Source organism: Callithrix jacchus, chromosome 8 (genome assembly GCF_049354715.1).
Source record: "Callithrix jacchus isolate 240 chromosome 8, calJac240_pri, whole genome shotgun sequence".
NCBI classification, from domain to species: domain Eukaryota; kingdom Metazoa; phylum Chordata; class Mammalia; order Primates; family Cebidae; genus Callithrix; species Callithrix jacchus.
This window is the reverse complement of record NC_133509.1, coordinates 31,227,205-31,248,691: the sequence shown is the minus strand read 5'-3', so window position 1 is coordinate 31,248,691 and position 21,487 is coordinate 31,227,205. Positions and strand designations below refer to the sequence as shown.

Sequence of the window (21,487 nt, the reverse complement as noted above, 5' to 3'; positions counted from 1 at the left end):
TTTGAGACCAGCCTGGCCTACATGGTAAAACCGCATCTCTACTAAAAATACAAAAATTAGCCGGTCATGATGGCACACACCTGTAATCCCAGCTATTCAGGAGGAGACTGAGGCAGGAGAATCGCTTGAAACTGGGAGGCGGAGATTGCAGTGAGCTCAGATTGTGCCATTGCACTCCAGCCTGAGTGACAGAGCGAGACTCCATCTCAGGGAAAAAAAAAGAGCATTTAGGAGTATTATCAGAACTATTAGGCATGTTTTCTGTCTACCAATCGAAGTACCCCATCAAAATCGAAGTTTTAGATCTAGAGTGTTTAATTCATACCCTAAACAAGATTCGTCTTTTACTATGTCTTATGCATATCTTTATAGTATCCATGTTTTGAGTTCATCCTCTGTGTTGGGCTATATTGGATGTTTGACATATAATATAATCTTATTTAATTCTATTCTTAAAGCAGCTGTTCAGTGAAGACATTATATTATTTCCATGGTATCGAGGGGAAAATTGATAGAAGAAATTAGATAACGTACTCTAGAGTACATTGCTAGTAAGTGACAGAGCTGGGCTTTGAACCTGGTCTTTGTGACTCGAATGCCTCCAGTTTCTTTCTAACTAGTCAGTGCTTCTCAGTCTTCTGCCCCAATTCTTCTAAGGTCCAAGGAGAATGCAGAGAACTTTAGGAGTTTTTGGGTGTCATAGTAGAAAGGGGAGGTGGTTAGAGAGGAGAATGTTAGCTTGAAATGGTTAAAGACTAAATTTTTTCTTAAAAAGAAATGGTTTTTGGCTGGGTGGAGTGGCTCATGCCTGTAATCCCAGTACTGTAGGAGGCTCAGGCAAGACGATCATTGAGCCCAGGAGTTTGAGATCAGCCTGGCAGTAAAATGAGACCCTGTCTCTACAAAAAAAAAGAAAAGAAAAAAATGGACTGGGCGCGGTGGCTCACACCTGTAATCCCAGCACTTTGGGAGGCTGAGGTGGGCAGATCACCTGAGGTCGGGAGTTCAATACCAGTCTGGCCAATATGGCAGAACTCTGTCACTACTAAAAATACAAAAATTAGCTGGGTGTGGTGGCAGGTGCCTGTAATACCAGCCACTCAGGAGGCTGAGGCAGGAGAATCACTTGAACCTGAGAAGCAGAGATTGCAGTGAGCCAAGATGACTCCACTGTGCTCTAGCCTGGGCAACAGAGCAAGACTGTGTCTCAAAAAAAACACAAAAAAATTAGCAGGGCGTGGTGATGTGTGCCTATAGCCCCGCTATTCAGGAGGCTGACATAGAAGGATCACTTGAGCCTGGAAGATTGAGGCTGCAGTGAGCCATGATTGTGCCACTGCACTCCAGCCTAGGTGACAGAGTGAGACCTGTTTTAAAAAGAAAAGCTTTTTTGAAGGTGTGTTTTATTTTATATTCTGTGTTTGTTTGTACATAATTTTTTTTTCTCACAAATCATCAAGTAAAATAAAAGCTTTAGAACAACCTGCAAACTGATAGGCTTATTGGGGCCTGCACAAAAGGTTTTTTTTTTGGCCTACGTAGGTGGTAAAATGTTAATAGGTTTGAATTAATGGACAGAATTTTAAAATGGGGAAATATCTCATAAAACTTAGATTTCCAGCTTCTGGCATTTCTCGTCTCTACTAGCAACACTTGGCTGGGGTTATGAGTAGTCATCAACCTCTGCTTAATTAACCTCAGCTAATTTTTTGAACATTAGTGCTGTAATTTGCCATAGTCAGTACAATTCATTATTATACTTAGATACTGAGACCAGATGTTCTTTTGTCATTTATCATAGTTCTTGTGCTTTTGTTCTTACACCCAGCTGCTTCACTCATCTGTGTTAGCTTGCTTTGATTTCTGTGGGCATTTAAGTTTATGGTACCTCTTTAGGAACATGTGCCAGGCTTATCTGTGTATTTGTAGCTCAGCATCCTGGTTTGAGCCAGTGGGAACAGGAAGTATGGACATCCCTCATTGTGAATAAAGCAACGGTGTTTGAGAAGTTTCATGCTACTTTTCATGTTGAATAAATGTGCAGGCACTATGGCATGTGCTTTAAAGGGGCTTTTGCCATTGTGGAGCTTATAATAGGAGAGTCGGATGTTAAATGAGTCATTACATCAGTAGCTATTCAATTATAATTGTAATCATTGCAAAGAGGAAAAAAAAATACATAAACCTAATATGAGGGATAAGGGAACACCTCTTTGTGGAATGTAGTCTAAACAATAAATATGAATTTGCTAGGCATAGTTGAAGGGTAGGGGAGTAATGTGCAGTGTGCAAGGAAGAGCTTTCCAGACAGAATGAACTGTGTGTGCAAAGGCCATTAAGCTGGAAAGAATTTGGAGTTGATTCCAAAAGAATGAAATCTCTTCAAGGCACTTTTTTTTTTGAGACAGAGTCCTGCTGTTGTTGCCCAGGCTGGAATGCAATGGTGTGATCTTGGCTCACTGCAACCTCTGCCTCCCGAGTTCAAGCGATTCTCTTGCCTCAGCCTCCTGAATAGCTAGGATTACAGGTGCCCACCACCACTCCTGGCTAATTTTTTTTTTTTTTTTGAGACAGAGTCCTGCTCTGTCACCCAGGTTGGAGTGCAGTGGTGAGATCTCGGCTCACTGCAACCTCTGCCTCCCGGGTTCAGGCAATTCTCCTGCCTCAGCCTTCCGAGCAGCTGGGATTACAGGCACACACCACCATGCCCAGCTAATTTTTTGTATTTTTGGTAGAGATGGGGTTTCACTGTACTGGTCAGACTGATCTTGAACTCCTGACCTGGTGATCCACCTGCTTTGGCCTCCCAAAGTGCTGGATTACAGGTGTGAGCCACTTCACCTGGCCAAATCCATCAAATTTATTCACATTTCCTGTTTTACTTCTTTTTGTGCATATGTGTGAATATGTGGGTATTAAGTTTTATACAGTTTTATCACCTGTCTAGGTTCATGTGTGCACCACTACAGTCAGGATACAGTTCTAATACCAAAAGGATGCCTTGCCCTTTTATTTTGGAGATGGAGTCTTGCTCTTGTCCAGGCTGGAATGCAATGGCTCGATCTCGGCTCACCACAACCTCCGCCTCCTGAGATCGAGCAATTCTCCTGTCTCAGCCTCCTGAGCAGCTGAGATTACAGGCATGTGCCACCACATCTGGCCAGTTTCTGTATTTTTAGTGGAGACGAGGATTCTCCATGTTGGTCAGTTTGGTCTTGAACTCTTGAACTCAGGTGATGTGCCTGCCTTGGCCTCCCAAAGGGCTGGGTGTAAGCCACTGTGTCCGACCTGCTTTGCCCTTTTATAGCCATATCTACCTCCCTCTTTTGCATCCCAACCCCTGGCAACCATTCATCCATTCTTCATGTGTAAAAATATCATTTCAAAATACTATATAAAATGGGATCATATGGTATGTAATCTTTTGGGATTGACTTTCTTGGAGACAGGGCCTCACTCTCTTGCCCAGGCTGGAATGCAGTAGCAAGGTCATGCTTACTGTAACCTGCACCTCCTGGGCTCAAGCAATCCTCCCTTCTCAGCCTCCCAAGTAGCTGAGATAACAGGCACAGGCCACCACACCCAACTAATTTTTTAAACTTTTTTTAGAGATGGAGTTTTGCTATATTGCTCAGGCTGGTCTCCAATGCCTGGGCTCAAGTGATCCTCCTGTTTTACCTTCCCAGAGTGCTGGGATTACAGGCAAGAGCCACCATGATTAGCCCTGGGATTGGCTTTTTCAGTCAGCATAACTTCTGGGAGATCCGTCCATGTTTTTGCATGTATCAGTAGTTTATTTTTATTGCTGGGTAGTCGTCCATGCTGTGGATATACTACAGTTTGTTTAACCATTCATCTGTTGAAGGACATCTGGGTTTTTTCCTGGTTTTGACTACTATGAAGAAAGCTGCTATAAACATTTATGTACAGGTTTTCTTTTCTTTTTGTTTTTTTTGAGATGGAGTCTCGCTGTGTCACCCAGGCTGGAATGCAATCTCAGCTCACTGCAACCTCCGCCTCCCAGGTTTAAGCGATACTACTGCCTCAGCCTTCCGAGTAGCTGGGACTACAGGCATGTGCCACCATGCCTGGCTAATTTTTGTATTTTTAGTAGAGACGGGATTTTACCATGTTGACCAGGCTGTTCTTGAACTCCTGACCTCAGGTGATTGGCCTGCCTTAGCCTCTCAAAGTGCTGGGATTACAGGTGTGAGTCACTGTGCTCGGCCATATGTACAGGTTTTTCTGTGAATGGGTTTTTCATTTCTCTAGGATAAATGCCGAGTTTTGCAATTGCTAGGTCTTAGTAGTTGCATGTTTGGTTTTTTAAGAAACTACCAAACTGTTTTCAGGAGCAGCTGTACCGTTTTATAGTGCTACCAGCAATGTATGAGTGATCTGATTTTTGTTTCATCTGCACTGGCATTTGGTGTTTTCACTATTTTTTGTGTGTGTGATGGAGTCTCACTCTGTCACGCCCAGGCTGGAGTGCAGTGGCTCGATCTTGGCTCACTGCAACCTCTGCCTCCTGGATTCAAGCAATTCTCCTGCCTCAGCTTCCTGAGTAGCTGGGATTACAGGTACCTGCCACCACACCCAGCTAATTTTTTGTATTTTTAGTAGAGATGGGGTTTCACCATATTGATCAGGCTGGTCTCGAACTCCTGACCTCAGGTGATCTGCCCCGCCTTGGCCTCCCAAAGTGCTGGCATGAGCCACCGCACCTGGCCCACACTATTTTTTATTTTAGCCATTACAAGTCTGTAGTGATACCTCATTGTTGCTTCAGTTTGTATTTCCCTAATGTCTAATGATGGTGAGCATCTTTTCATGTGTTACTTGCTACCTATCATTTTCTTCAGGGAAATAAATGTCTGTTCATATCTTTTGCTTATTTTCTAATTGGATTGTCTTTTTACTGTTGTGTTTTGAGAGATCTTTATATATTCTAGGTACTAATCTTTCGTAGAATACGTGTTTTGCAAATATTTTCTGCCACTCTATCCTTTCTTTGTCTTCATAGGGTTTTTCATAGCGCAATTTTCAATTTTGGTGAGATCTGTTAAATATTTTTAACAGAATAATATAAATCATTTCCTTTTTTTTTAAAGACAGAGTCTCACTCTGTCACTTAGTCTGGAGTGCAGTCCTGGCTCACTGCAATCTCTGCTGTCCCAGTTCAAGTGATTCTCCTGCCTTAGGCCTACCCTGAGTAGCTGGGATTACAGGTGCCTGCCACAGCACCCAGCTAATTTTTGTAGTTTTTAGTAGAGATGGGGTTTCACCATCTTGGCCAGGCTGGTTTTGAACTCCTGACCTCATGATCCACCTGCCTCTGCCTCCCAAAGTGCTGGGATTACAGGCATGAGCCACTGCTCCCAGCCAAATCATTTACTTTAAAAAGGGCTTATAGGCTAGGCACAGTGGCTTACACCTGTAATTTCAGCACTTTGTGAGGCCAAGGCGGGTGGATCACTTAAGCTCTGGAGTTTAGGACCAGCCTGGGCAAAATGGTGAAACCCCATCTTTACCAAAAATACAAAAAAATTAGCTGGGCATGGTGGCACACATCTGTGGTTCCAGCTACTCAGGAGGCTGAGGTGGGAGGATCAATTAAGCCTAGGAAGGAGAGATTGCAGTGAGCTGTGATTGTGTCACTGCATTCTAGCCTTGGCGGCAGACTGAGACCCTGCCTCAAAAATAAATAAATAAATAAATAAATAAAATAAAATGAAAAGGGCTTATGATGAAAAGCAGAGTTCTTCACCCTCCATCCCTTTTCACAAAGGCACCTGTCTTTAACTGTTTGTGGTTTTACTTCTGGGAGGTTATCTTCCTACCTCTAATACTATTATGAAACTATAAATGTGTTTTATATGTAAAGTAATTCTGTTGTACTGTCATTTCTTGCTTTATCAGATTAAGACAATTGAGTTCTGATAATGAAAGATAGGATAACTGAGCAATACCCTCCCAAGTTTTTAAAATTTGTTTTTACTCTCCCAATTTTTGATAATGGTTATTTTAATTCTTCTACTGGCTTTTTTTATACCTCTAAATAATATATTTAAACCTTTGTTTTCTCTTTCCAGCAATTTTAGACAGTGGACAAAAGTTTAACATCAGTATTGTTTTGTGTTTGTAATCTGAATTATTTCATTCTTTTTCTGATTCATCTAATCATTCTTCAAGATTTTTTTGAGATTTTTTTTTTGAGACAGAGTCTTGCTTTTTGCTTTGTTGCCTAGTAGAGTGCAGTGGCACCATCTCTGCTCACTGCAACTTCCACCTCCTGGGTTCAAGTGATTATTCTGCCTCAGCCTCCCGAGTAGCTGGAATTACAGGCAAGCACCACAACGCCTGGCTAATTTTTGTGTTTTTAGTAGAGACGCAATTTCACCATGTTAGCCAGGCTGATCTTGAACTCCTGACCTCAAGTGATCTGCCCAACTCTACCTCCCAAAGTACTTTTTTATTTTGTATTTTCTATGTGTCAGGTGTTGCTGGATTTTGGGAGTACAAAGTGATCGGAAGAAATAAAAATCCTAGACCTTAGTGTAGCTTATATTCTTGTGTAGGGTATAGAAATATATGATAAGTAAAATATGTAGTACGTTAGATATTGATAAGGGCCGAAGAGATAAATATAGCAGGGAAGGAGAGAGGAAGCACCAAAGGAGTTGCAAGTTTATATAGGCCGTCTAGGGAGTGCTTCATTGATAGGACATTTGATTAAAAATATAAAGTGAGACTGGGCATGGTGGCTCACTGACCTGTAATGCTGGCACTTTGGGAGGCCAAGGCAGGAGTATCACTTGAGCCCAGGAGTTTGAGAGCAGCCTGGAAAACACAGTGAGACCCTCATCTCTATAAAAAAATACAGAGTAAGCCAGGCATGGTAGTGTGTGCCTGTGATCCCAGCTACATGGGAGGCTGAGGTGGGAGGATTGTTTGAGCCTGGGAGGTTAAGACTGCCCTGAACCATGATTCCTTCATTGCACTCTTTAACCTGGATGACAAAATGAGACCATGTTTCCAAAAAAAATGTCTAAAGTGAGTAAGTGTATTTTACTTATTATCTGGAATAAGTGCAATCCATGCATGGAAAATGGCAAGTACAAAGACCCTGAGGCATGAGTGTCCCTGGAATATTTGAGAAATAGCAAGGAGGTTAGTGTGGCTGTAGTGGAGTGACTAAGAGAAGTGGGAGAAGAGGTTAGAGAAGTGAAAAGGGAACCAGATTATGTAAGGCATTGTGAGGAATTTGGCTCTTATTTTTAGTGAGATAGGAAGACATTTTAGGGTTTTGAGCAGAGGAATGACATCATCTGATGTAGATTTTTAACAGAATCACTCTGGCTGCTTGATTAAGAATAGAGTGAAGGAGGACAAGGCTAGAGGCAGGAAGACCAATCAGGAAACTATTGACATAATTTAGCAAAATGTGCTAGTGGCTAGACCAGGGTTGAAGCAGATGAATAATAGTGAGAGTCTGAGTATTTGAAAAGAGGATTCAAAGATAGATCAGATGTGGAGTGTGAGAGACAAGAAGGAAGTAACAGTTATTCCAGGTTTGGTTTGAGCATCTGGGACTACAGATGCATACCACCATACCTGGCAGATTCCAGGTTTTTGATTTGAGCAACTAGAGTAATGGAATGACAGTTAAGATGGAGAAGACGCAGGAGGAGAAGTTCAGTTTTAAAAACATGTTAAGCATTGAGCCACCCAACTGGACAGGTGGGGGCTTAGAGGGACAGGTCTAGGCCAGAGATTTAAATTGCAGACTCATAGCAGATAGATACTATTCTAAACCATGAGTCTGGGTGAAGTCATTGAGTGGTGAATGTAGCTAGAGAAGAGGTCCAGGGACTCATGGAGCCCACCAGCATTTAGAGATCAGGGACAAGAGGGAAAAACACCAAAAGAAACTAAAAAGAGCTCAAAGTGCTGTCATCCTTCATTGCTTCTTTTCTACCACTTGCAACATTTGCTCTTGAACTTTCCCTCTATTTCCCAAGGTCATTTATCTGGTCCTTTCAGTCATATAGATAATGTTCTATTTTGTTTTTGTAAAAATCTTGTCTTTTTTCACTTGCTTGAGTCACAGTTCCCAACTTTGCAAATTTATGTTTTCACCTCTTTTATGTTTATTAAAGTTATGCATAATGCTCTTTTTTACTAAGTATTAATTATATAGAAAGTTGCAAGGAAGCAAAGATATCATCTGTAATCCTGCCACCCAGAGGCTAATTACTGTAAATATTTTGCCATCTTTTCTCTTTTTTTGTTCATTTGATTTTTATGTTTGACATCATGTGGAAAGTAAAAGTGTATGTTTGCTGATGTTTTGCTTAACAACACGCACATTTTTCCTGTGACAATTAAAACTTAACGTATTCCCCAAGTTTTTTATTTTAAAAGTTTAAGAAGAAATGAAAGAGTATACATTTGTTCTCTGTGTCTGTGTGTGTTATAATTTTTTTTGGGGATGAATTGTTTAAAACTAGGTTGCATTCATCAGATTTCTCCCTAATATGACATCCCCTTACATACTTAAGCATTCATCCCCTAAGAATAAGTACATTATTCTATATAATCATAGTACCATTATCATACCTAAGAAAGTAATCATTCCATAATATCTAATTATGTAGCTCTGATTTTCCCAATTGTCTCAAAGATGTCTTTTATCTTGTTTTATTGATTGATTGGTTGATAGGATCTAAGGTCCAATTCAGGTTTCACATTTTATATTTGATTATTTCATATATATATATATATATATATATGTGCACATGCATGCGCGCGCGCACGCGCGCACACACACACACACACACACACACACACGAACACATATATTTTGGAGACAGAATCTTGCTTGGTTGCCCAGGCTAGATTGCAGTGGGGCGATCTTGGCTTACTGCAACCTCCACCTCCTGGGTTCAAGCTGTTGTCCTCCTTCAGCTTCCCAAGAAGCTGGGACTATAGGTGCATGCCACCACACTGGTTAATTTTTTTTTTTTGAGACAGAGTCTCACTCTGTCACCCGGGATGGGGTGCAGTGGCATGATCTTGGCTCACTGCAACCTCCGCCTCCCGTGTTCAAGCAATTCTCCTGCCTTATCCTCCTGAGTAGCTGGGACTACAGGTGTGTACTAGCACGTCTGGTTGATTTTTTTGTATTTTTAGTAGAGACGGGGTTTCACCATGTTAGCCAGCATGGTCTCGATCTCCTGACCTTGTGATCCGCCCGCCTCAGCCTCCCAAAGTGCTGGGATTACAGGTGTGAGGCACCGCACCCAGCCTAATTTTTGTATTTTTAGTAGAGATGGGGTTGCACCATGTTGGCCATGCTGGTCTCAAACTCCTAACCTTAAGTGATCTGCCTGTGCCAGGCTTGATCTGCCTGCCTTGGGCTCTGGAAGTACTGGGATTACAGGCATGAGCCACTGCACCTGGCCCTGTTTCAAACATTTTTAATAGTGGCATAATGTTTTATTAATAGATTATGAAATTATTTAATCATTTCCTTAATGCTGAACTTAGAGGTTGTTTCAGAGTTTCACTCTTGTTGCCCAGGCTGGAGTGCAATGGCGCGATCTCGGCTCACCGAAACCTTTGCCTCCTGGGTTCAAGCGATTCTCCTGCCTCATCCTCCTGAGTAGCTGGGATTACAGGCATGCACCACCATGCCTGGCTGATTTTGTATTTTTAGTAGAGACAGGGTTTCTCCATGTTGGTCAGGCAGGTCTTGAACTCCCAACCTCAGGTGATCTGCCTGCCTCAGGCCTCCTAAAGTGTTGGGATTACAGGCGTGAGCCACCATGCCAGGTTGTTTTTTAATAACAGTAGACTTTTAGAAATAAGCTTGCGTAAGGATTGTTCCATATTTCAAATTATTTCTTACGATAGAAATGATTAGAATTGCTAGGTCTGTATATTTTTAAAACTTTTGATGCGTATTTCCAAACGATTGTCCAGAAAGTATTTGTTTGTCTATACTCATTGGAAGTGTATGGTGATGCTCATTTCACCTTAATTTGAGTAACACTAAAGAGTAGTAGTACAGCATTAAACAATTTTTTTCTAACTTAATTAGCAAGAAATGGTTTCTCTGATTTAGGTGTTTAAAGATACTTGTATTTTTTTTCAGTTGTCTATTCTGTCATTTGTCTATATGTTGAGGTTCTTTGTATGTATGAATCCTCTATATTTTATAGAGACTAATCTTTTGTTGTATTCCTTGCAGTTATTTTTTTCCTAATTAGTTGTCTTTTAGTTTTTTAAAAATTTGTTTATTGTATTGTATTTTTTTTTGAGACAGTCTCGCTCTGTCACCCAGGCTTTAGTACAGTGGTATGATCTCTGCTTACTGCAGCCTGCACCTCCCAGGTTCAAAAGACTCTCCTGACTCAACCTCCCAGGTAGCCAGGATTACAGGCGTGTGCTGGGACTACAGGCATGTGCCACCTTGCCCAGCTAATTTTTGTATTTTTAGTAGAGATGGGGTTTTACCACCTTGGCCAGGCTGGTCTTGAACTCCTGACCTCAGGTGTTCCACCTGCCTTGGCATCCCAAAGTGCTGAGATTACAGGCGTGAGCCACCATGCCTGGCCTAAACATTCATTTTATTTTTATGTTTTTGAGACAGAGTCTCACTCTGTCATCCAGCCTGGAGTGCAGTGGTGCCATCTCGGCTCACTTCAACCTCTGCCTCCCAGGTTCAATTGATTTCTTGTGCCTCAGCCTCCCACGCAGCCAGGATTACAGGTGTGTGCCACCATGCCCAGCTAATTTTTGTATTTTTAGTAGAGATTGGGTTTTGCCATATTGGCCAGAGTGATCTCAAACTCCTGGACCTTGAACTCTTGAGCCTCGTGATCCACCCACCTCAGTCTCTCAAAGTCCTGGGATTACAGGTGTGAACCACTGTGCCCAGCCAGTTGTCTTGTAATTTTATTATGTATTTTGACCTGTGGTGTTAACTTATTTTAAAAATATATGGTGTTGGCCAGGAGCAATGGCTCACGCCTATAATCCCAGCACTTTGGGAGGCTGACGGAGGTGGGCAGATGACGAGGTCAGGATGTTGAGACCATCCTTGCCAACATGGTGAAACCCTGTCTTCTAAAAATACAAAAATTAGCCAGGCGTGGTGGCATGTGCCTATAGTCCCAGCTACTCAGGAGGCTGAGGTAGGAGAATTGCTCGAACCCAGGAGGTGGCGGTTGCAGTGAGCCAAGATCATGCCACTGCACTATAGCCTGGGCAATAGACTGAGACTCTATCTCAAAAAAGAAAAAAAAAATTGGTGTTTGCTTGAGCCCAGTAGTTTAAGGCCGCAGTAAGCTGTGATCATGCCATTGCCCTTTAGCCTGGGAGACACCCCGTCTCTGTCTCTCTCTTTTTTTTTGAGATGAGGTCTCACTCTGTCGCCAGGCAGGAGTGTAGTTTTATAATCTTGGCTCACTCTGCCTTGGCAACCTCCGCCTCCCAGGTTCAGGGGATTCTCCTGCCTCAGCCTTCTAAGTAGTGGGACTACAGGCACATACCACCATGCTAATTTTTGTATTTTTAGTAGAGACGGTGTTTCACCATGTTGGCCAGGCTGGTCTCTATCTCTCTTCAGTGATCCGCCTGCCTTGGCCTCCCAAATGCTGGGATTACATGTGTGAGCCACCATGCCCAGTCTCTGAAACAAAAAGTGACTTAAAAAAAGTATATGTGTATACATATATAAGCTTCTTACCTGAACTTTGTTTGGACTCTCTGGTTTTATTATGTATTCTAAGATTTTTTTTTTTTCATTTTGAGATGGAGTCTTACTCTGTCATCCAGGCTGGAATTCAGTGGTGTGATCTCGGCGCACTACAACCTTTGCCTCCCAGGTTCAAGTGATTCTCCTGTCTCAGCCTCCTGAGTAGCTGGGATTATAGGCACACACCAGCACGCCTAGCTACTTTTTGTATTTTTAGTAGAGGCAGCCTTTCACCATGTCGACCAGGATGGTCTCGGTCTTTTGACCTTGTGGTCCGCCCACCTGGTCCTCCCAAAGTGCTAAGATTACAGGCATGAGCCATCGAGCCTGGCCATGTTCTAAGATTTTTTACTAAAATATTTCTGTGAACTTTTTAAGCTTTTCGAGCCCTTTCTCTGCTCATCTAATGTATGTCTTCTCTTGTTACTCATTAGTAATTCTTCTGAATGCAAAATTTTTCTACCTCTGCTCAAAAATGTAAAATACAAGTATGTTGGTGCCTTGTTTATTTTTTATTTACTTAATTCTGTATAGGATGTTGAATTGTTAATCTTTTAGGTGCTTTTTATAGAAAGAAGCACTATAAAGGTGAGGTATCTTACTTTCTTACTTTTTCAAGTTCGGCTAAGAGGTGGTTGGTATGTGTGGGGAGTCAGAGTGCTTTGATTAAAGTGTCCCAAACTATTTGGGAACACATGATTATATTCTTCCGCTGTGTAGTATTCTGGGCATGTCAGTGGTGGAATCTGCCCCTGCTGTGGAGGAAGAGAAGGAAGAAGAGCTGGAACGGAAGGAGAAAGAGAAGGAAGAAGATACTTCAGGCAATACCACACATTCCCTTGGTGCTGAAGGTAGCCTTGTGCCTTTTTCAGAATGGTAGATTTTTCTGACTTCCTTTAACATGATCCTGCACATGTCTAAATTTCTTCTCTTTATTTGGTTACAGATTTCTCATAATTAAATTGAGAGTCATTAATAAATTTGCTAGTAATTTAAAATGTTCCACCTGATTTGGCATTCAGGAATTTGTAGTACAGTAGATAGCCTCCTTTCTGTATATTGAGTTTTCTTCTTTTTGTATTAGGTTGTTTTTCACATATTTTTGGAATGTGTGCTTTGTCAGGTGGAAATACAATCTGAATTGCTATGACTGTGGGTATGGTTTATGATGTACCTTTAGAAAACAAACATAGTCTATCGTATTAAGTGCTTATAAGGTTTTATAGTATGAAGTATTTTTACTTTATTACACATTTTCCCCTTCATCTTTAATGCATTTTGTTGTTGAGACGGAGTTTCGCTCGTTACCCAGGCTGGAGTGCAATGGCGTGATCTCGGCTCACCACAACCTCCGCCTCCTGGGTTCAGGCGATTCTCCTGCCTTAGTCTCCTGAGTAGCTGGGATTACAGGCATGCGCCACCATGACCAGCTAATTTTTTGTATTTTTAGTAGAGACTGGGTTTCACCATGTTGACCAGGATGGTATCGATCTCTTGACCTTGTGATCCACCTGCTTCGGCCTCCCAAAGTGCTGGGATTATAGGTGTGAGCCACCATGACCAGCCTTTAATGCATTTTTTAAAAATTAAAAAAAAATTTTTTGAGATGGAGTCAAGCTCTGTTACCCAGGCTGGAGTGCAGTGGTGTGATCTTGGCTCACTACAACCTCTGCCCCCTGGCTTCAAGCGATTCTTGTGCCTCAGCCTCCTCAGTAGCTAGGATTACAGGTGTGCGCTGCCACACATGGCTAATTTTTATATTTTTAGTAGAGATGGGGTTTCACCATGTTGGATAGGCTGGTCTCAACCTCCTGACTTCAAGCGATCCACCCACCTCGGCCTCCCAAATGCTAGAATTAACAGGTGTAAACCAATACACCTGACCACATTTGTTTTTTATTTTTGAAAAATTTGGGGGGTGCACAGGGCTTTGATATGAAGTATGTAACAGGACCCTCCTTTGCTGAGGGGCAGCTTGTACATTGCATAATGTTGTGGGATGATAACTAATTTCTTGGCATTGTGTTCCTAGATACTGCCTCATCTCAGTTGGGCTTTGGGGTTCTGGAACTCTCCCAGAGCCAGGATGTTGAGGAAAATACTGTGCCATGTGAAGTGGACAAAGAGCAGCTACAGTCAGTAACCACCAACTCTGCTTATACCAGGCTATCTGATGTGGTTGCTAATACTGGTATGAAACATGTTTTCTGATATTTGGAGTTGTGTTTTCTCCCCTACTAGAAGTAGTTATTTTTTCCTTGGTAAGTTTTGTAGCTATCCAAGTCGATAGAATCTAAGTAATTTAGTAATGTTGAAGAGTTTTCTGGTAAATACTTGTCAATTGTTGGCTTGTGGTCTGAGGTTTTCTTTAAGTTATAGGTAACTTTCCTTTTTAGAATGATCCCTGTATATATTTGTAAATTGGACTTCTGTTAAAATTTTTGCTTTTTAAAAAGCATCTGGGACTGTATCTAGTATTTTGAGAAATTAATTATCGCCTTCCTGTTTTTTTAAATAAAACTCTAAGCAATTAAGCACAAAGAACAGTCCAGTGAAGATATTCCCATAGCAGAACAGTCCAGCAAGGATGTCCCTGTGATAGCACAGCCCAGTAACGATGTACATGTGGTAAAAGAGCAAAATCTACCACCTGCAAGGTAAGTTGTGTTCTTTCTAAAAAGTATTAATGGGTTTTGCGATAGGGTTGTACTAATTTTGTTTTACCAGATGAAAACATTTTTTAGAAATTGTTGATTTATAAATATATTTCCCCTTGTACTGGGCATACTTGTGTTCCGTTAGAAACATTGCTTACTTATGAAGTCTCAAGACTCATTTTTTGTTTGTCTGTTTGAGACAAAGTCTCACTATGTTGCCCTAGGCTCATGTGATTCTCTGCCTCTGTCTCCCAAACACCTGGGCCATACTTGACTACTAATTTTATCTTTAGGCATTCTACAAAGACTCTTTTTTGTTAATTAAAAAAAAAAGTTTTGCCGGGCACAGTGTCTCTTGCGTTTAACCCCAGCACTTTGGGAGGCTGAGACGGGTGGACCATGAGGTCAAGAGTTGGAGACCAGTCTGGCCAACATGGTGAAATCCTGTCCCTATTAAAAGTTAGCCAAGTGTGATGGTGGGTGCCTGTAATACCAAATACCCAGGAGGCTGAGGCAGGAGAATCCCTTGAACCTAGGAGGCAGAGGTTACAGTGAGCCGAGATCATGCCACTGTACTCTAGCCTGGATGACAGAGCAAGACTTCGTCTCAAAAAAATTTTTTTTGGTGTAGAAATGGAGTCTCACTATGTTGCTCAAGCTGGTCTTGAACTCCTGGGCTCAAGTGATCCTTCTGCCTCTGAAGTGCTGAGATTATAGGTGTGAGACACTGCCTGGCCTGCAATGATGTTTTAAGGCTGCTCTAACTATAAGCATAACTCCGTGATCTTTGTCTGCAGAGATACTGCCTGTCTATGGGAGGTCTTCTTAGCCTCTCTGGTTAGTTATGAAGAGTAACATGAATATTATATTTGAAAGCCTACTATTTATATACTTGAGGAGCCCCCAGATTGCTTTGGGTACTCAAGTATCCTGCATCTGGTATTTTATGGTATCGATAGATGTAGGGATTTTCTTAGGTTCTTTAGGCTTTTAACTTGGTAGGAATTAGGGAATGTGCCTCTGGTTCCTCTCTAGTGATTTTTATGACCAAAGCTTCATTGCCTCTGGCCAGCAGGTGAAGTTTGACTATGGCCGAGGAAAACTGGAATGCTTCCAGTTTGGGGAAGGGGATAAATAAACATTCAGTATTGTTTTATTAATTCCTTTAATAGAAAGAGTGGGGAGGGGTTGTCCTAAGCAAAGTTGAATATCAAGAGAAATTGTCTTTCTAGTGTAAAACGCTTGGCATAACAGTAACTTTTTAGGCTTTTCTTTTTTTTTTTTTTGAGACGGAGTTACGCTCTTGTTACCCAGGCTGGAGTGAAATCTCGGCTCACTGCAACCTCCGCCTCCTGGGTTCAGGCAATTCTGCCTCAGCCTCCTGAGTAGCTGGGATTACAGGCATATGCCACCATGCCCAGCTAATTTTTTGTATTTTTAGTAGAGACGGGGTTTCACCATGTTGACCAGGTAGGCTTTTCTTTTAGATGCTGCCTTCCAGCTAGTTATGCTATTCTGTTTATCCTGGGGAGTGGTAGAACAGGTGAACCTCATAAATCTCTGGAAAGGGACCAGGGATGAATGTCTTACATGTGTTAGTATTTGGGGAAAAGGTCAGCAGAAGATGAGTGTTGCATAGTACAGAGGATAATTCACATCGAACACTTTCCATGGAACGTCTTAGTTTGGACTGTTCTCCTTACAGGCATTGTTGTGGTCTGGATCAGAATTCTTATAGGTCTGGATAACAGTATATGTAACAAAAATCCCCCAAGTCACTCATCAGAAGTCTTAGAAATTCTGCAGCATGGTATTGAGCAGAGTTGAAGACAGGTATTGGCTGTGTGAGAGAGTGAGACAGGTTTTGAAATGGGCTGAGGACTTTGTATCACTACAAAGAGTAGTTTATTTCCTTTTTAGTAGATAATTATATAGATTAGAGCCGTTGGAATTTTTGAAATTATTAAAGAAAAACAAAACAGGAAAAGCTTGTTAGTTAAAAGATGAAATCATTTGAACTTAGCAACTTTTTCTCCTGGTGATACGAATTTCCTAGGTCAGAGAACATGCCTTTTAGCCCCAAAGTGTCTCTTGCTGCTGTGGAAACAAAAGAACAGATGTCTGCACAAGAACTTATGGAATGTGGACTGCAGATTCAGAAGTCACCAGAACCTGAGGTTTTGTCAACTCAGGAAGACTTGTTTGACCAGAGCAATAAAACAGGTACCAAGAGTGATTTGTTGCTACAGCTATTCTACAAAGATCTAATTTTTTATTTTAGTATGAGGCTACTGGTTAAGTATAAAGCGTTGTATAGGTTTGCAGACTTGTTTGTGTTATAGAAGGAAAGTTCGTTTCTAGTTAATTAGTGAGAAGGACTTTTTGGGAATAATTTCCATTCAATATTTTGACATGATTTTCTCTCTTTTGGAAATGAGATACTGAAGAATAGCGAATGCAGTAATTTTAGTATTATGGATATTAACCATTTTATTTTATATGGCTAGTATGTCTTCAAATTTTAAATATGATAATTAGGCTTAGATTTTTCATATTCATCTGCGTAACAGTTTACTAACTTAAATCTGTTTATTAGTTCATCTGACATAGATAGGAAGTTAAAATCTAGCAGAAAGGACATAGAACTTAAAAGAATTTAATTTGTTTCACACTTCTTTAGCCTCTACCAATCTTTCATTCCACAGCCTCAGAAAGCCAGAAAGCCTGAGTTAATGACCAGAAAAATATATTATGTTGGTTGTAAGGAGGGAAGGGAAGAAGGCTATATTCCTTTACTATGCTGTGTTGTAGGTTGCTGTGCAAGACATTCAGAGGGTCACCAAGAAACCTTTATTGGTCTCTTACTAAAGTTGTAAGGTTTTATTTAAGCAATTGTTTTATACTGGGATTGATATAGTTTATACTCCGTCTATTGCTAAGAAGAAGGGACCAATAGGAGACTCTTCATAGTATAAATCGGTAATGGCTGGTAATAAACTCTGTTACTAATGCATTAGTCTTTTCTATTTCATTTGAGGAGGCCCAATTCATGAAAACCGCTGCATTTATAACATTAGGTGTCATGTGCATTGTTTTGACTTCTCGCATCTGTATCATGGCACGAGCTTGACTTTACCTAAGGTAGACCTTGGAATAAAAAGCTTGTTTGCTATTTTTTAATAGAAGCATCCCAAGAAAGAGCAGCTAAGTAGAAGTATAAAGATTTTGGCTTTTTAAAAAAGTTGTTTTTTTGAGATGGAGTCTCTCTCTGTCACCCTACCCAGGTTCAAGCAGTTCTCCTGCCTCAGTCTCCCCAGTAGCTCAGATTATAGGCATCTGCCACCACGTCTGGCTATTTTTGTCTTTTTAGTAGAGACGGGCTTTACCAAGTTGGCCAGTCCACATCTTGAACTTCTGACCTCATGTGATCTGCCCACCTCAGCCTCCCAAAGTGCTGGGATTATAGGCGTGAGCCAACACGCCCGGCCAGAATTCACTCTAAGCTTAGATCATGACAGAAAGTACTAAGGAACTCCTTGTTAATCCTTTATTCAGGAAGCCCATGTGGGGATGGTGGTTAATGTTCGCTCAAGATTTGGGCCATTGTGGTATTCCATTAGTTGTAGTATAATTAGAAAACAATTTATGCCCTTTTGGAACATGGTTGGAAATTTGGATATTACTCTTTGCAGTATTGAATGGTTTTTGGCAGCTCAGTACTGTCAATCTGAGAAGTAAATGCAACTGAATTTCTTTTTTTCAATAGCTTCTGCTGGTTACTCTACTCCTTCAAGGGAGGAAAGTGGGTGTTCTTTGGTTTCTACACCTGCCACCACTCTGCATCTCCTGCAGCTCTCTGGCCAGCGGTCCCTTGTTCAGGAGAGTCTTTCCACGTAAGTAAGCCTAAAATAGCTTATGCCAAGGCAATATGTGCCTGAGCGTCTTAGGCTAAGGCTGAAAGAGCTAAAATGCCTGCTACTCTAGAACTCTTTTTGAAATTAAAAGGTAGAACCTAAGCTTTAGAGCTTTGGGGATGAGAACATAGTAAACTGTTGAAGGCAGGTAAATCTGTTTTCCCATTTGAAAATTTTGTAATAGTAGCGCAAAGGTTTGACTAAGAAAGAAAAGGCACAGTTATTTAGAAAATGTTATACCTCCAAAACAAGCATTCTCCAAAACATTCTGCTCCTTTGTTTTACTTGCAATTCTTCTCATTTGATAGCAGAGGGTGGAGAATAGGTTGTTAGAGTTGATAGTAGTTGGATTTCTTTATCTCTGTGTTAGGGCAAAGAGGTTTGCTTGTTTTTTTGTTTGTTTGTTTAGTTTTAGCTTTGTTTTCTAATGAAAATATGTATGGTCTGTTAGGCAAAAAAATGGAATAATTTTTTTATGTCTTTAACCTGCAAATTTATTTATTTCCTAGCACTGCTCATTTTCTTTTCAGTCATGATGTCCTTGTGTCTGATCATTCACTTTTCCCTTGCTCTCTTTTTGAAAAAGTTCTTATTTTAGAATAGAAATATCTGGTGTGGGAAATAGTTATTGAAGTATTTGTGGTTCTTCTGCCAGCCTCAGGTAGCTGTTTGGGAGAAGTGCTGATAAGTATTTATCTGAATGCCTTAGATATTTTTTCCTATAAAAAGTAAAAACAAATACAGAAATGCAAAACTGTGGCTATGGTAAAATAACCTGTGATTCTCTCTTTATATAAAGGAATTCCTCAGATCTTGTTGCTCCTTCCCCTGATGCTTTCCGATCTACTCCTTTTATCGTTCCTAGCAGTCCCACAGAGCAAGAAGGGAGACAAGGTGAGCTCTCTTGATCCGTCTGTTGATCTCAGATTAGAATAGGAGCAACACTTCTGCCTTGCAAAATGTACTGTTTCTTTGTACTTTAGAATGCTTGTGACCCACACAATTCAGTAGGGCTCATGTCTGTCTAACCTTTAGGGATATGGCCTATTGTAAAGTGCTGTCCTCAGTTCTTTGTTCTTCTTTCTTTCTTTTTTGGTCTAACCCCATCCCCCATTCTTTGCTTTTCTAGTACTAATTCTGTTGAGATTTCTGTATTGTTGGCTCAATTTTTAAAAAGGCTCTGGAGGAAGAATTTTTGTTTTTAAAGTTGACTTAAATGAGTTAGTATGGGGAAGAACTGGGCTTTTTACTAATGGCCTAGTTGTTTCTAGCAACATGTGAACATATTTTTAGTAAGAAGGAACCAACAGTTGTTTCTTTTGGTCCTTATAGGTTATTTTTGCTATTATTAAAATAGTTTTAGCATAAGAGTGATTAAGAGTAGGTGGTAAAAATTTTAACTTCATTCATTTACTCCTTGGAAGACTTAGAGATTTTATATTACTTTATTTGCAAGAAAGCGTTCCTTTTTACTTACCTAATTTATCTCATTATTTAAGCTTCTTTTGCTCTGCCCTAGTCTCCTATCCAGTCATTGAAGATGTTTCTAAATGTCTATGATTCCTGCAAAGCTTTTTCTAACAAATTCCGTGATTTTCATCTTTTCCCTCATTCATATATAAGTAATAATATAATAGTTTTATTTTTATTTATTGAGCACTTAGTACATGCAAGGCATTGTTCTAGGTGCATTTCTGTGGTTTTTCTCATTGAATCCTCACAGACATCCTAAGAAGGAGGTGTTATTTTTTATCCCCATTTTACAGATGAGGAAATGGAGGCATAGAAAGATTTTGCAACTAATGAGATGTAGAAGCAGATTTGAACTCAGGCAGCTGCCTCCAGAACCTGTCCCATTATCTGTCATGTATATGCCTCCTGTTATCCTTTCTCTGTTCTTGAATAATGTAAAACATAGACAGATTTAACAGGTTTTCATATGTGATTTATCAGTCATAGAATTTGACCTTAGACTTTCTTCTGCTACAAAGTTTGTCTCTGGCTGTTTTCTTAAAATGTTGGTAGGTATCCAAGTGGACTAATGCGAATCTAAGTATAACATGATTAGGTGAATTAATTCTGCAAAAACCCTGGTTATACAAGTTAAGTTTGGGTAATTCTTAGAACAGTTTCTTTTATCTGTAGTGTGAACATTGAAAAAATATAAAAATAATTATATTAAATATGCTTTCTCAGGCTGAGTGCAGTGGCTCACGCCTGTAATCCCAGCACTTTGGGAGGCCAAGTGGGCAGATCACCTAAGGTCAGGAGTTCGAGACCAGCCTGGCCACCATGTTGAAACCCCATCTCTACTGAAAATACAAAAAATTAGCTGGGCATGGTGGTGGGCGCCTGTAATCCCAGCTACTCAGGAGGCTGAGGTGGGAGAATCACTTGGACCCAGGAGATGGAGGTTTTACTGAGCCAAGTTCCCACCACTGTACTCTAGCCTGAGGCAACAGAGTGAGACCCTGTCTCAAAAAAAAAAAAAAGCTTTCTCCCTCATTGTAAACAATTAATATTTATTGTAGAAAGTTTGTTAAGTATATAGGAAATTAATGAAAGTAAAAATCACCTGTGGTACTATAAGCCTGCTATAGTTAAAACTAGTGTCGTTGGATATATTTCAGTTTTCAGCGCATAAATATAAGCTTTTTTTACGTCATCTATATGTCTCAGATTTCTTTTTCTATGTAACAGTATATTTTCCCTTGTCAGTTATATTTCAGATTTAATGCATCTGCTTAATATGCCTTTTTTATATGAGTTGCCTATAATAGCAGGTTTTCAATGTGCTTTGTCATGGCCAGAAAGTTCAAAAGGTACAATAAAAATACTTAGCACAGCTGTGGTAGTATATTAAAGGCCTGTAGCACCTGATCTCAAATTAGGTGTAGACTGGTAAGATTGAGGCTAAGGTAAGCAGCAAGGATGGGTATTGAGGTTGCAGTTTGGGTAGCTGGTAGAATCAATGTGAATTATGGGGAAAAGGTAAATGTTATAAGTAGTTTGTAGTGATCTAGAGGAAGCCTGGTTGGGGTCAAGTTGTAAGATAGAGGATAAAAATGATGAATCAAATACTTAGCTAGCTAGGCTGACTCCAGGCAAGGTCCTGATAGCCTACAGGTGGTTGTATACTATGGAAAAGCAGTGTT

At 40.6% G+C, this 21,487-nt stretch overlaps 1 protein-coding gene across 8 annotated transcripts in view; it reads left to right on the top strand.

The window, feature by feature from the left end:
- Nucleotides 1–21,487, top strand: part of TP53BP1 (tumor protein p53 binding protein 1) — a 121,318-nt gene that overhangs the window by 23,039 nt on the left and 76,792 nt on the right. For 7 of the 8 annotated variants that reach the window (XM_078334098.1, XM_035259465.3, XM_078334097.1 and 4 more), the window contains 6 exons: nt 12,482–12,612; nt 13,794–13,952; nt 14,289–14,418; nt 16,475–16,641; nt 18,185–18,311; nt 19,132–19,226. In XM_078334098.1, the coding sequence (XP_078190224.1) occupies nt 12,482–12,612; nt 13,794–13,952; nt 14,289–14,418; nt 16,475–16,641; nt 18,185–18,311; nt 19,132–19,226 (809 nt within the window). The remainder of the gene's footprint in view (nt 1–12,481; nt 12,613–13,793; nt 13,953–14,288; nt 14,419–16,474; nt 16,642–18,184; nt 18,312–19,131; nt 19,227–21,487) is intronic. The other variant, XM_078334099.1, reaches the window with a different exon arrangement.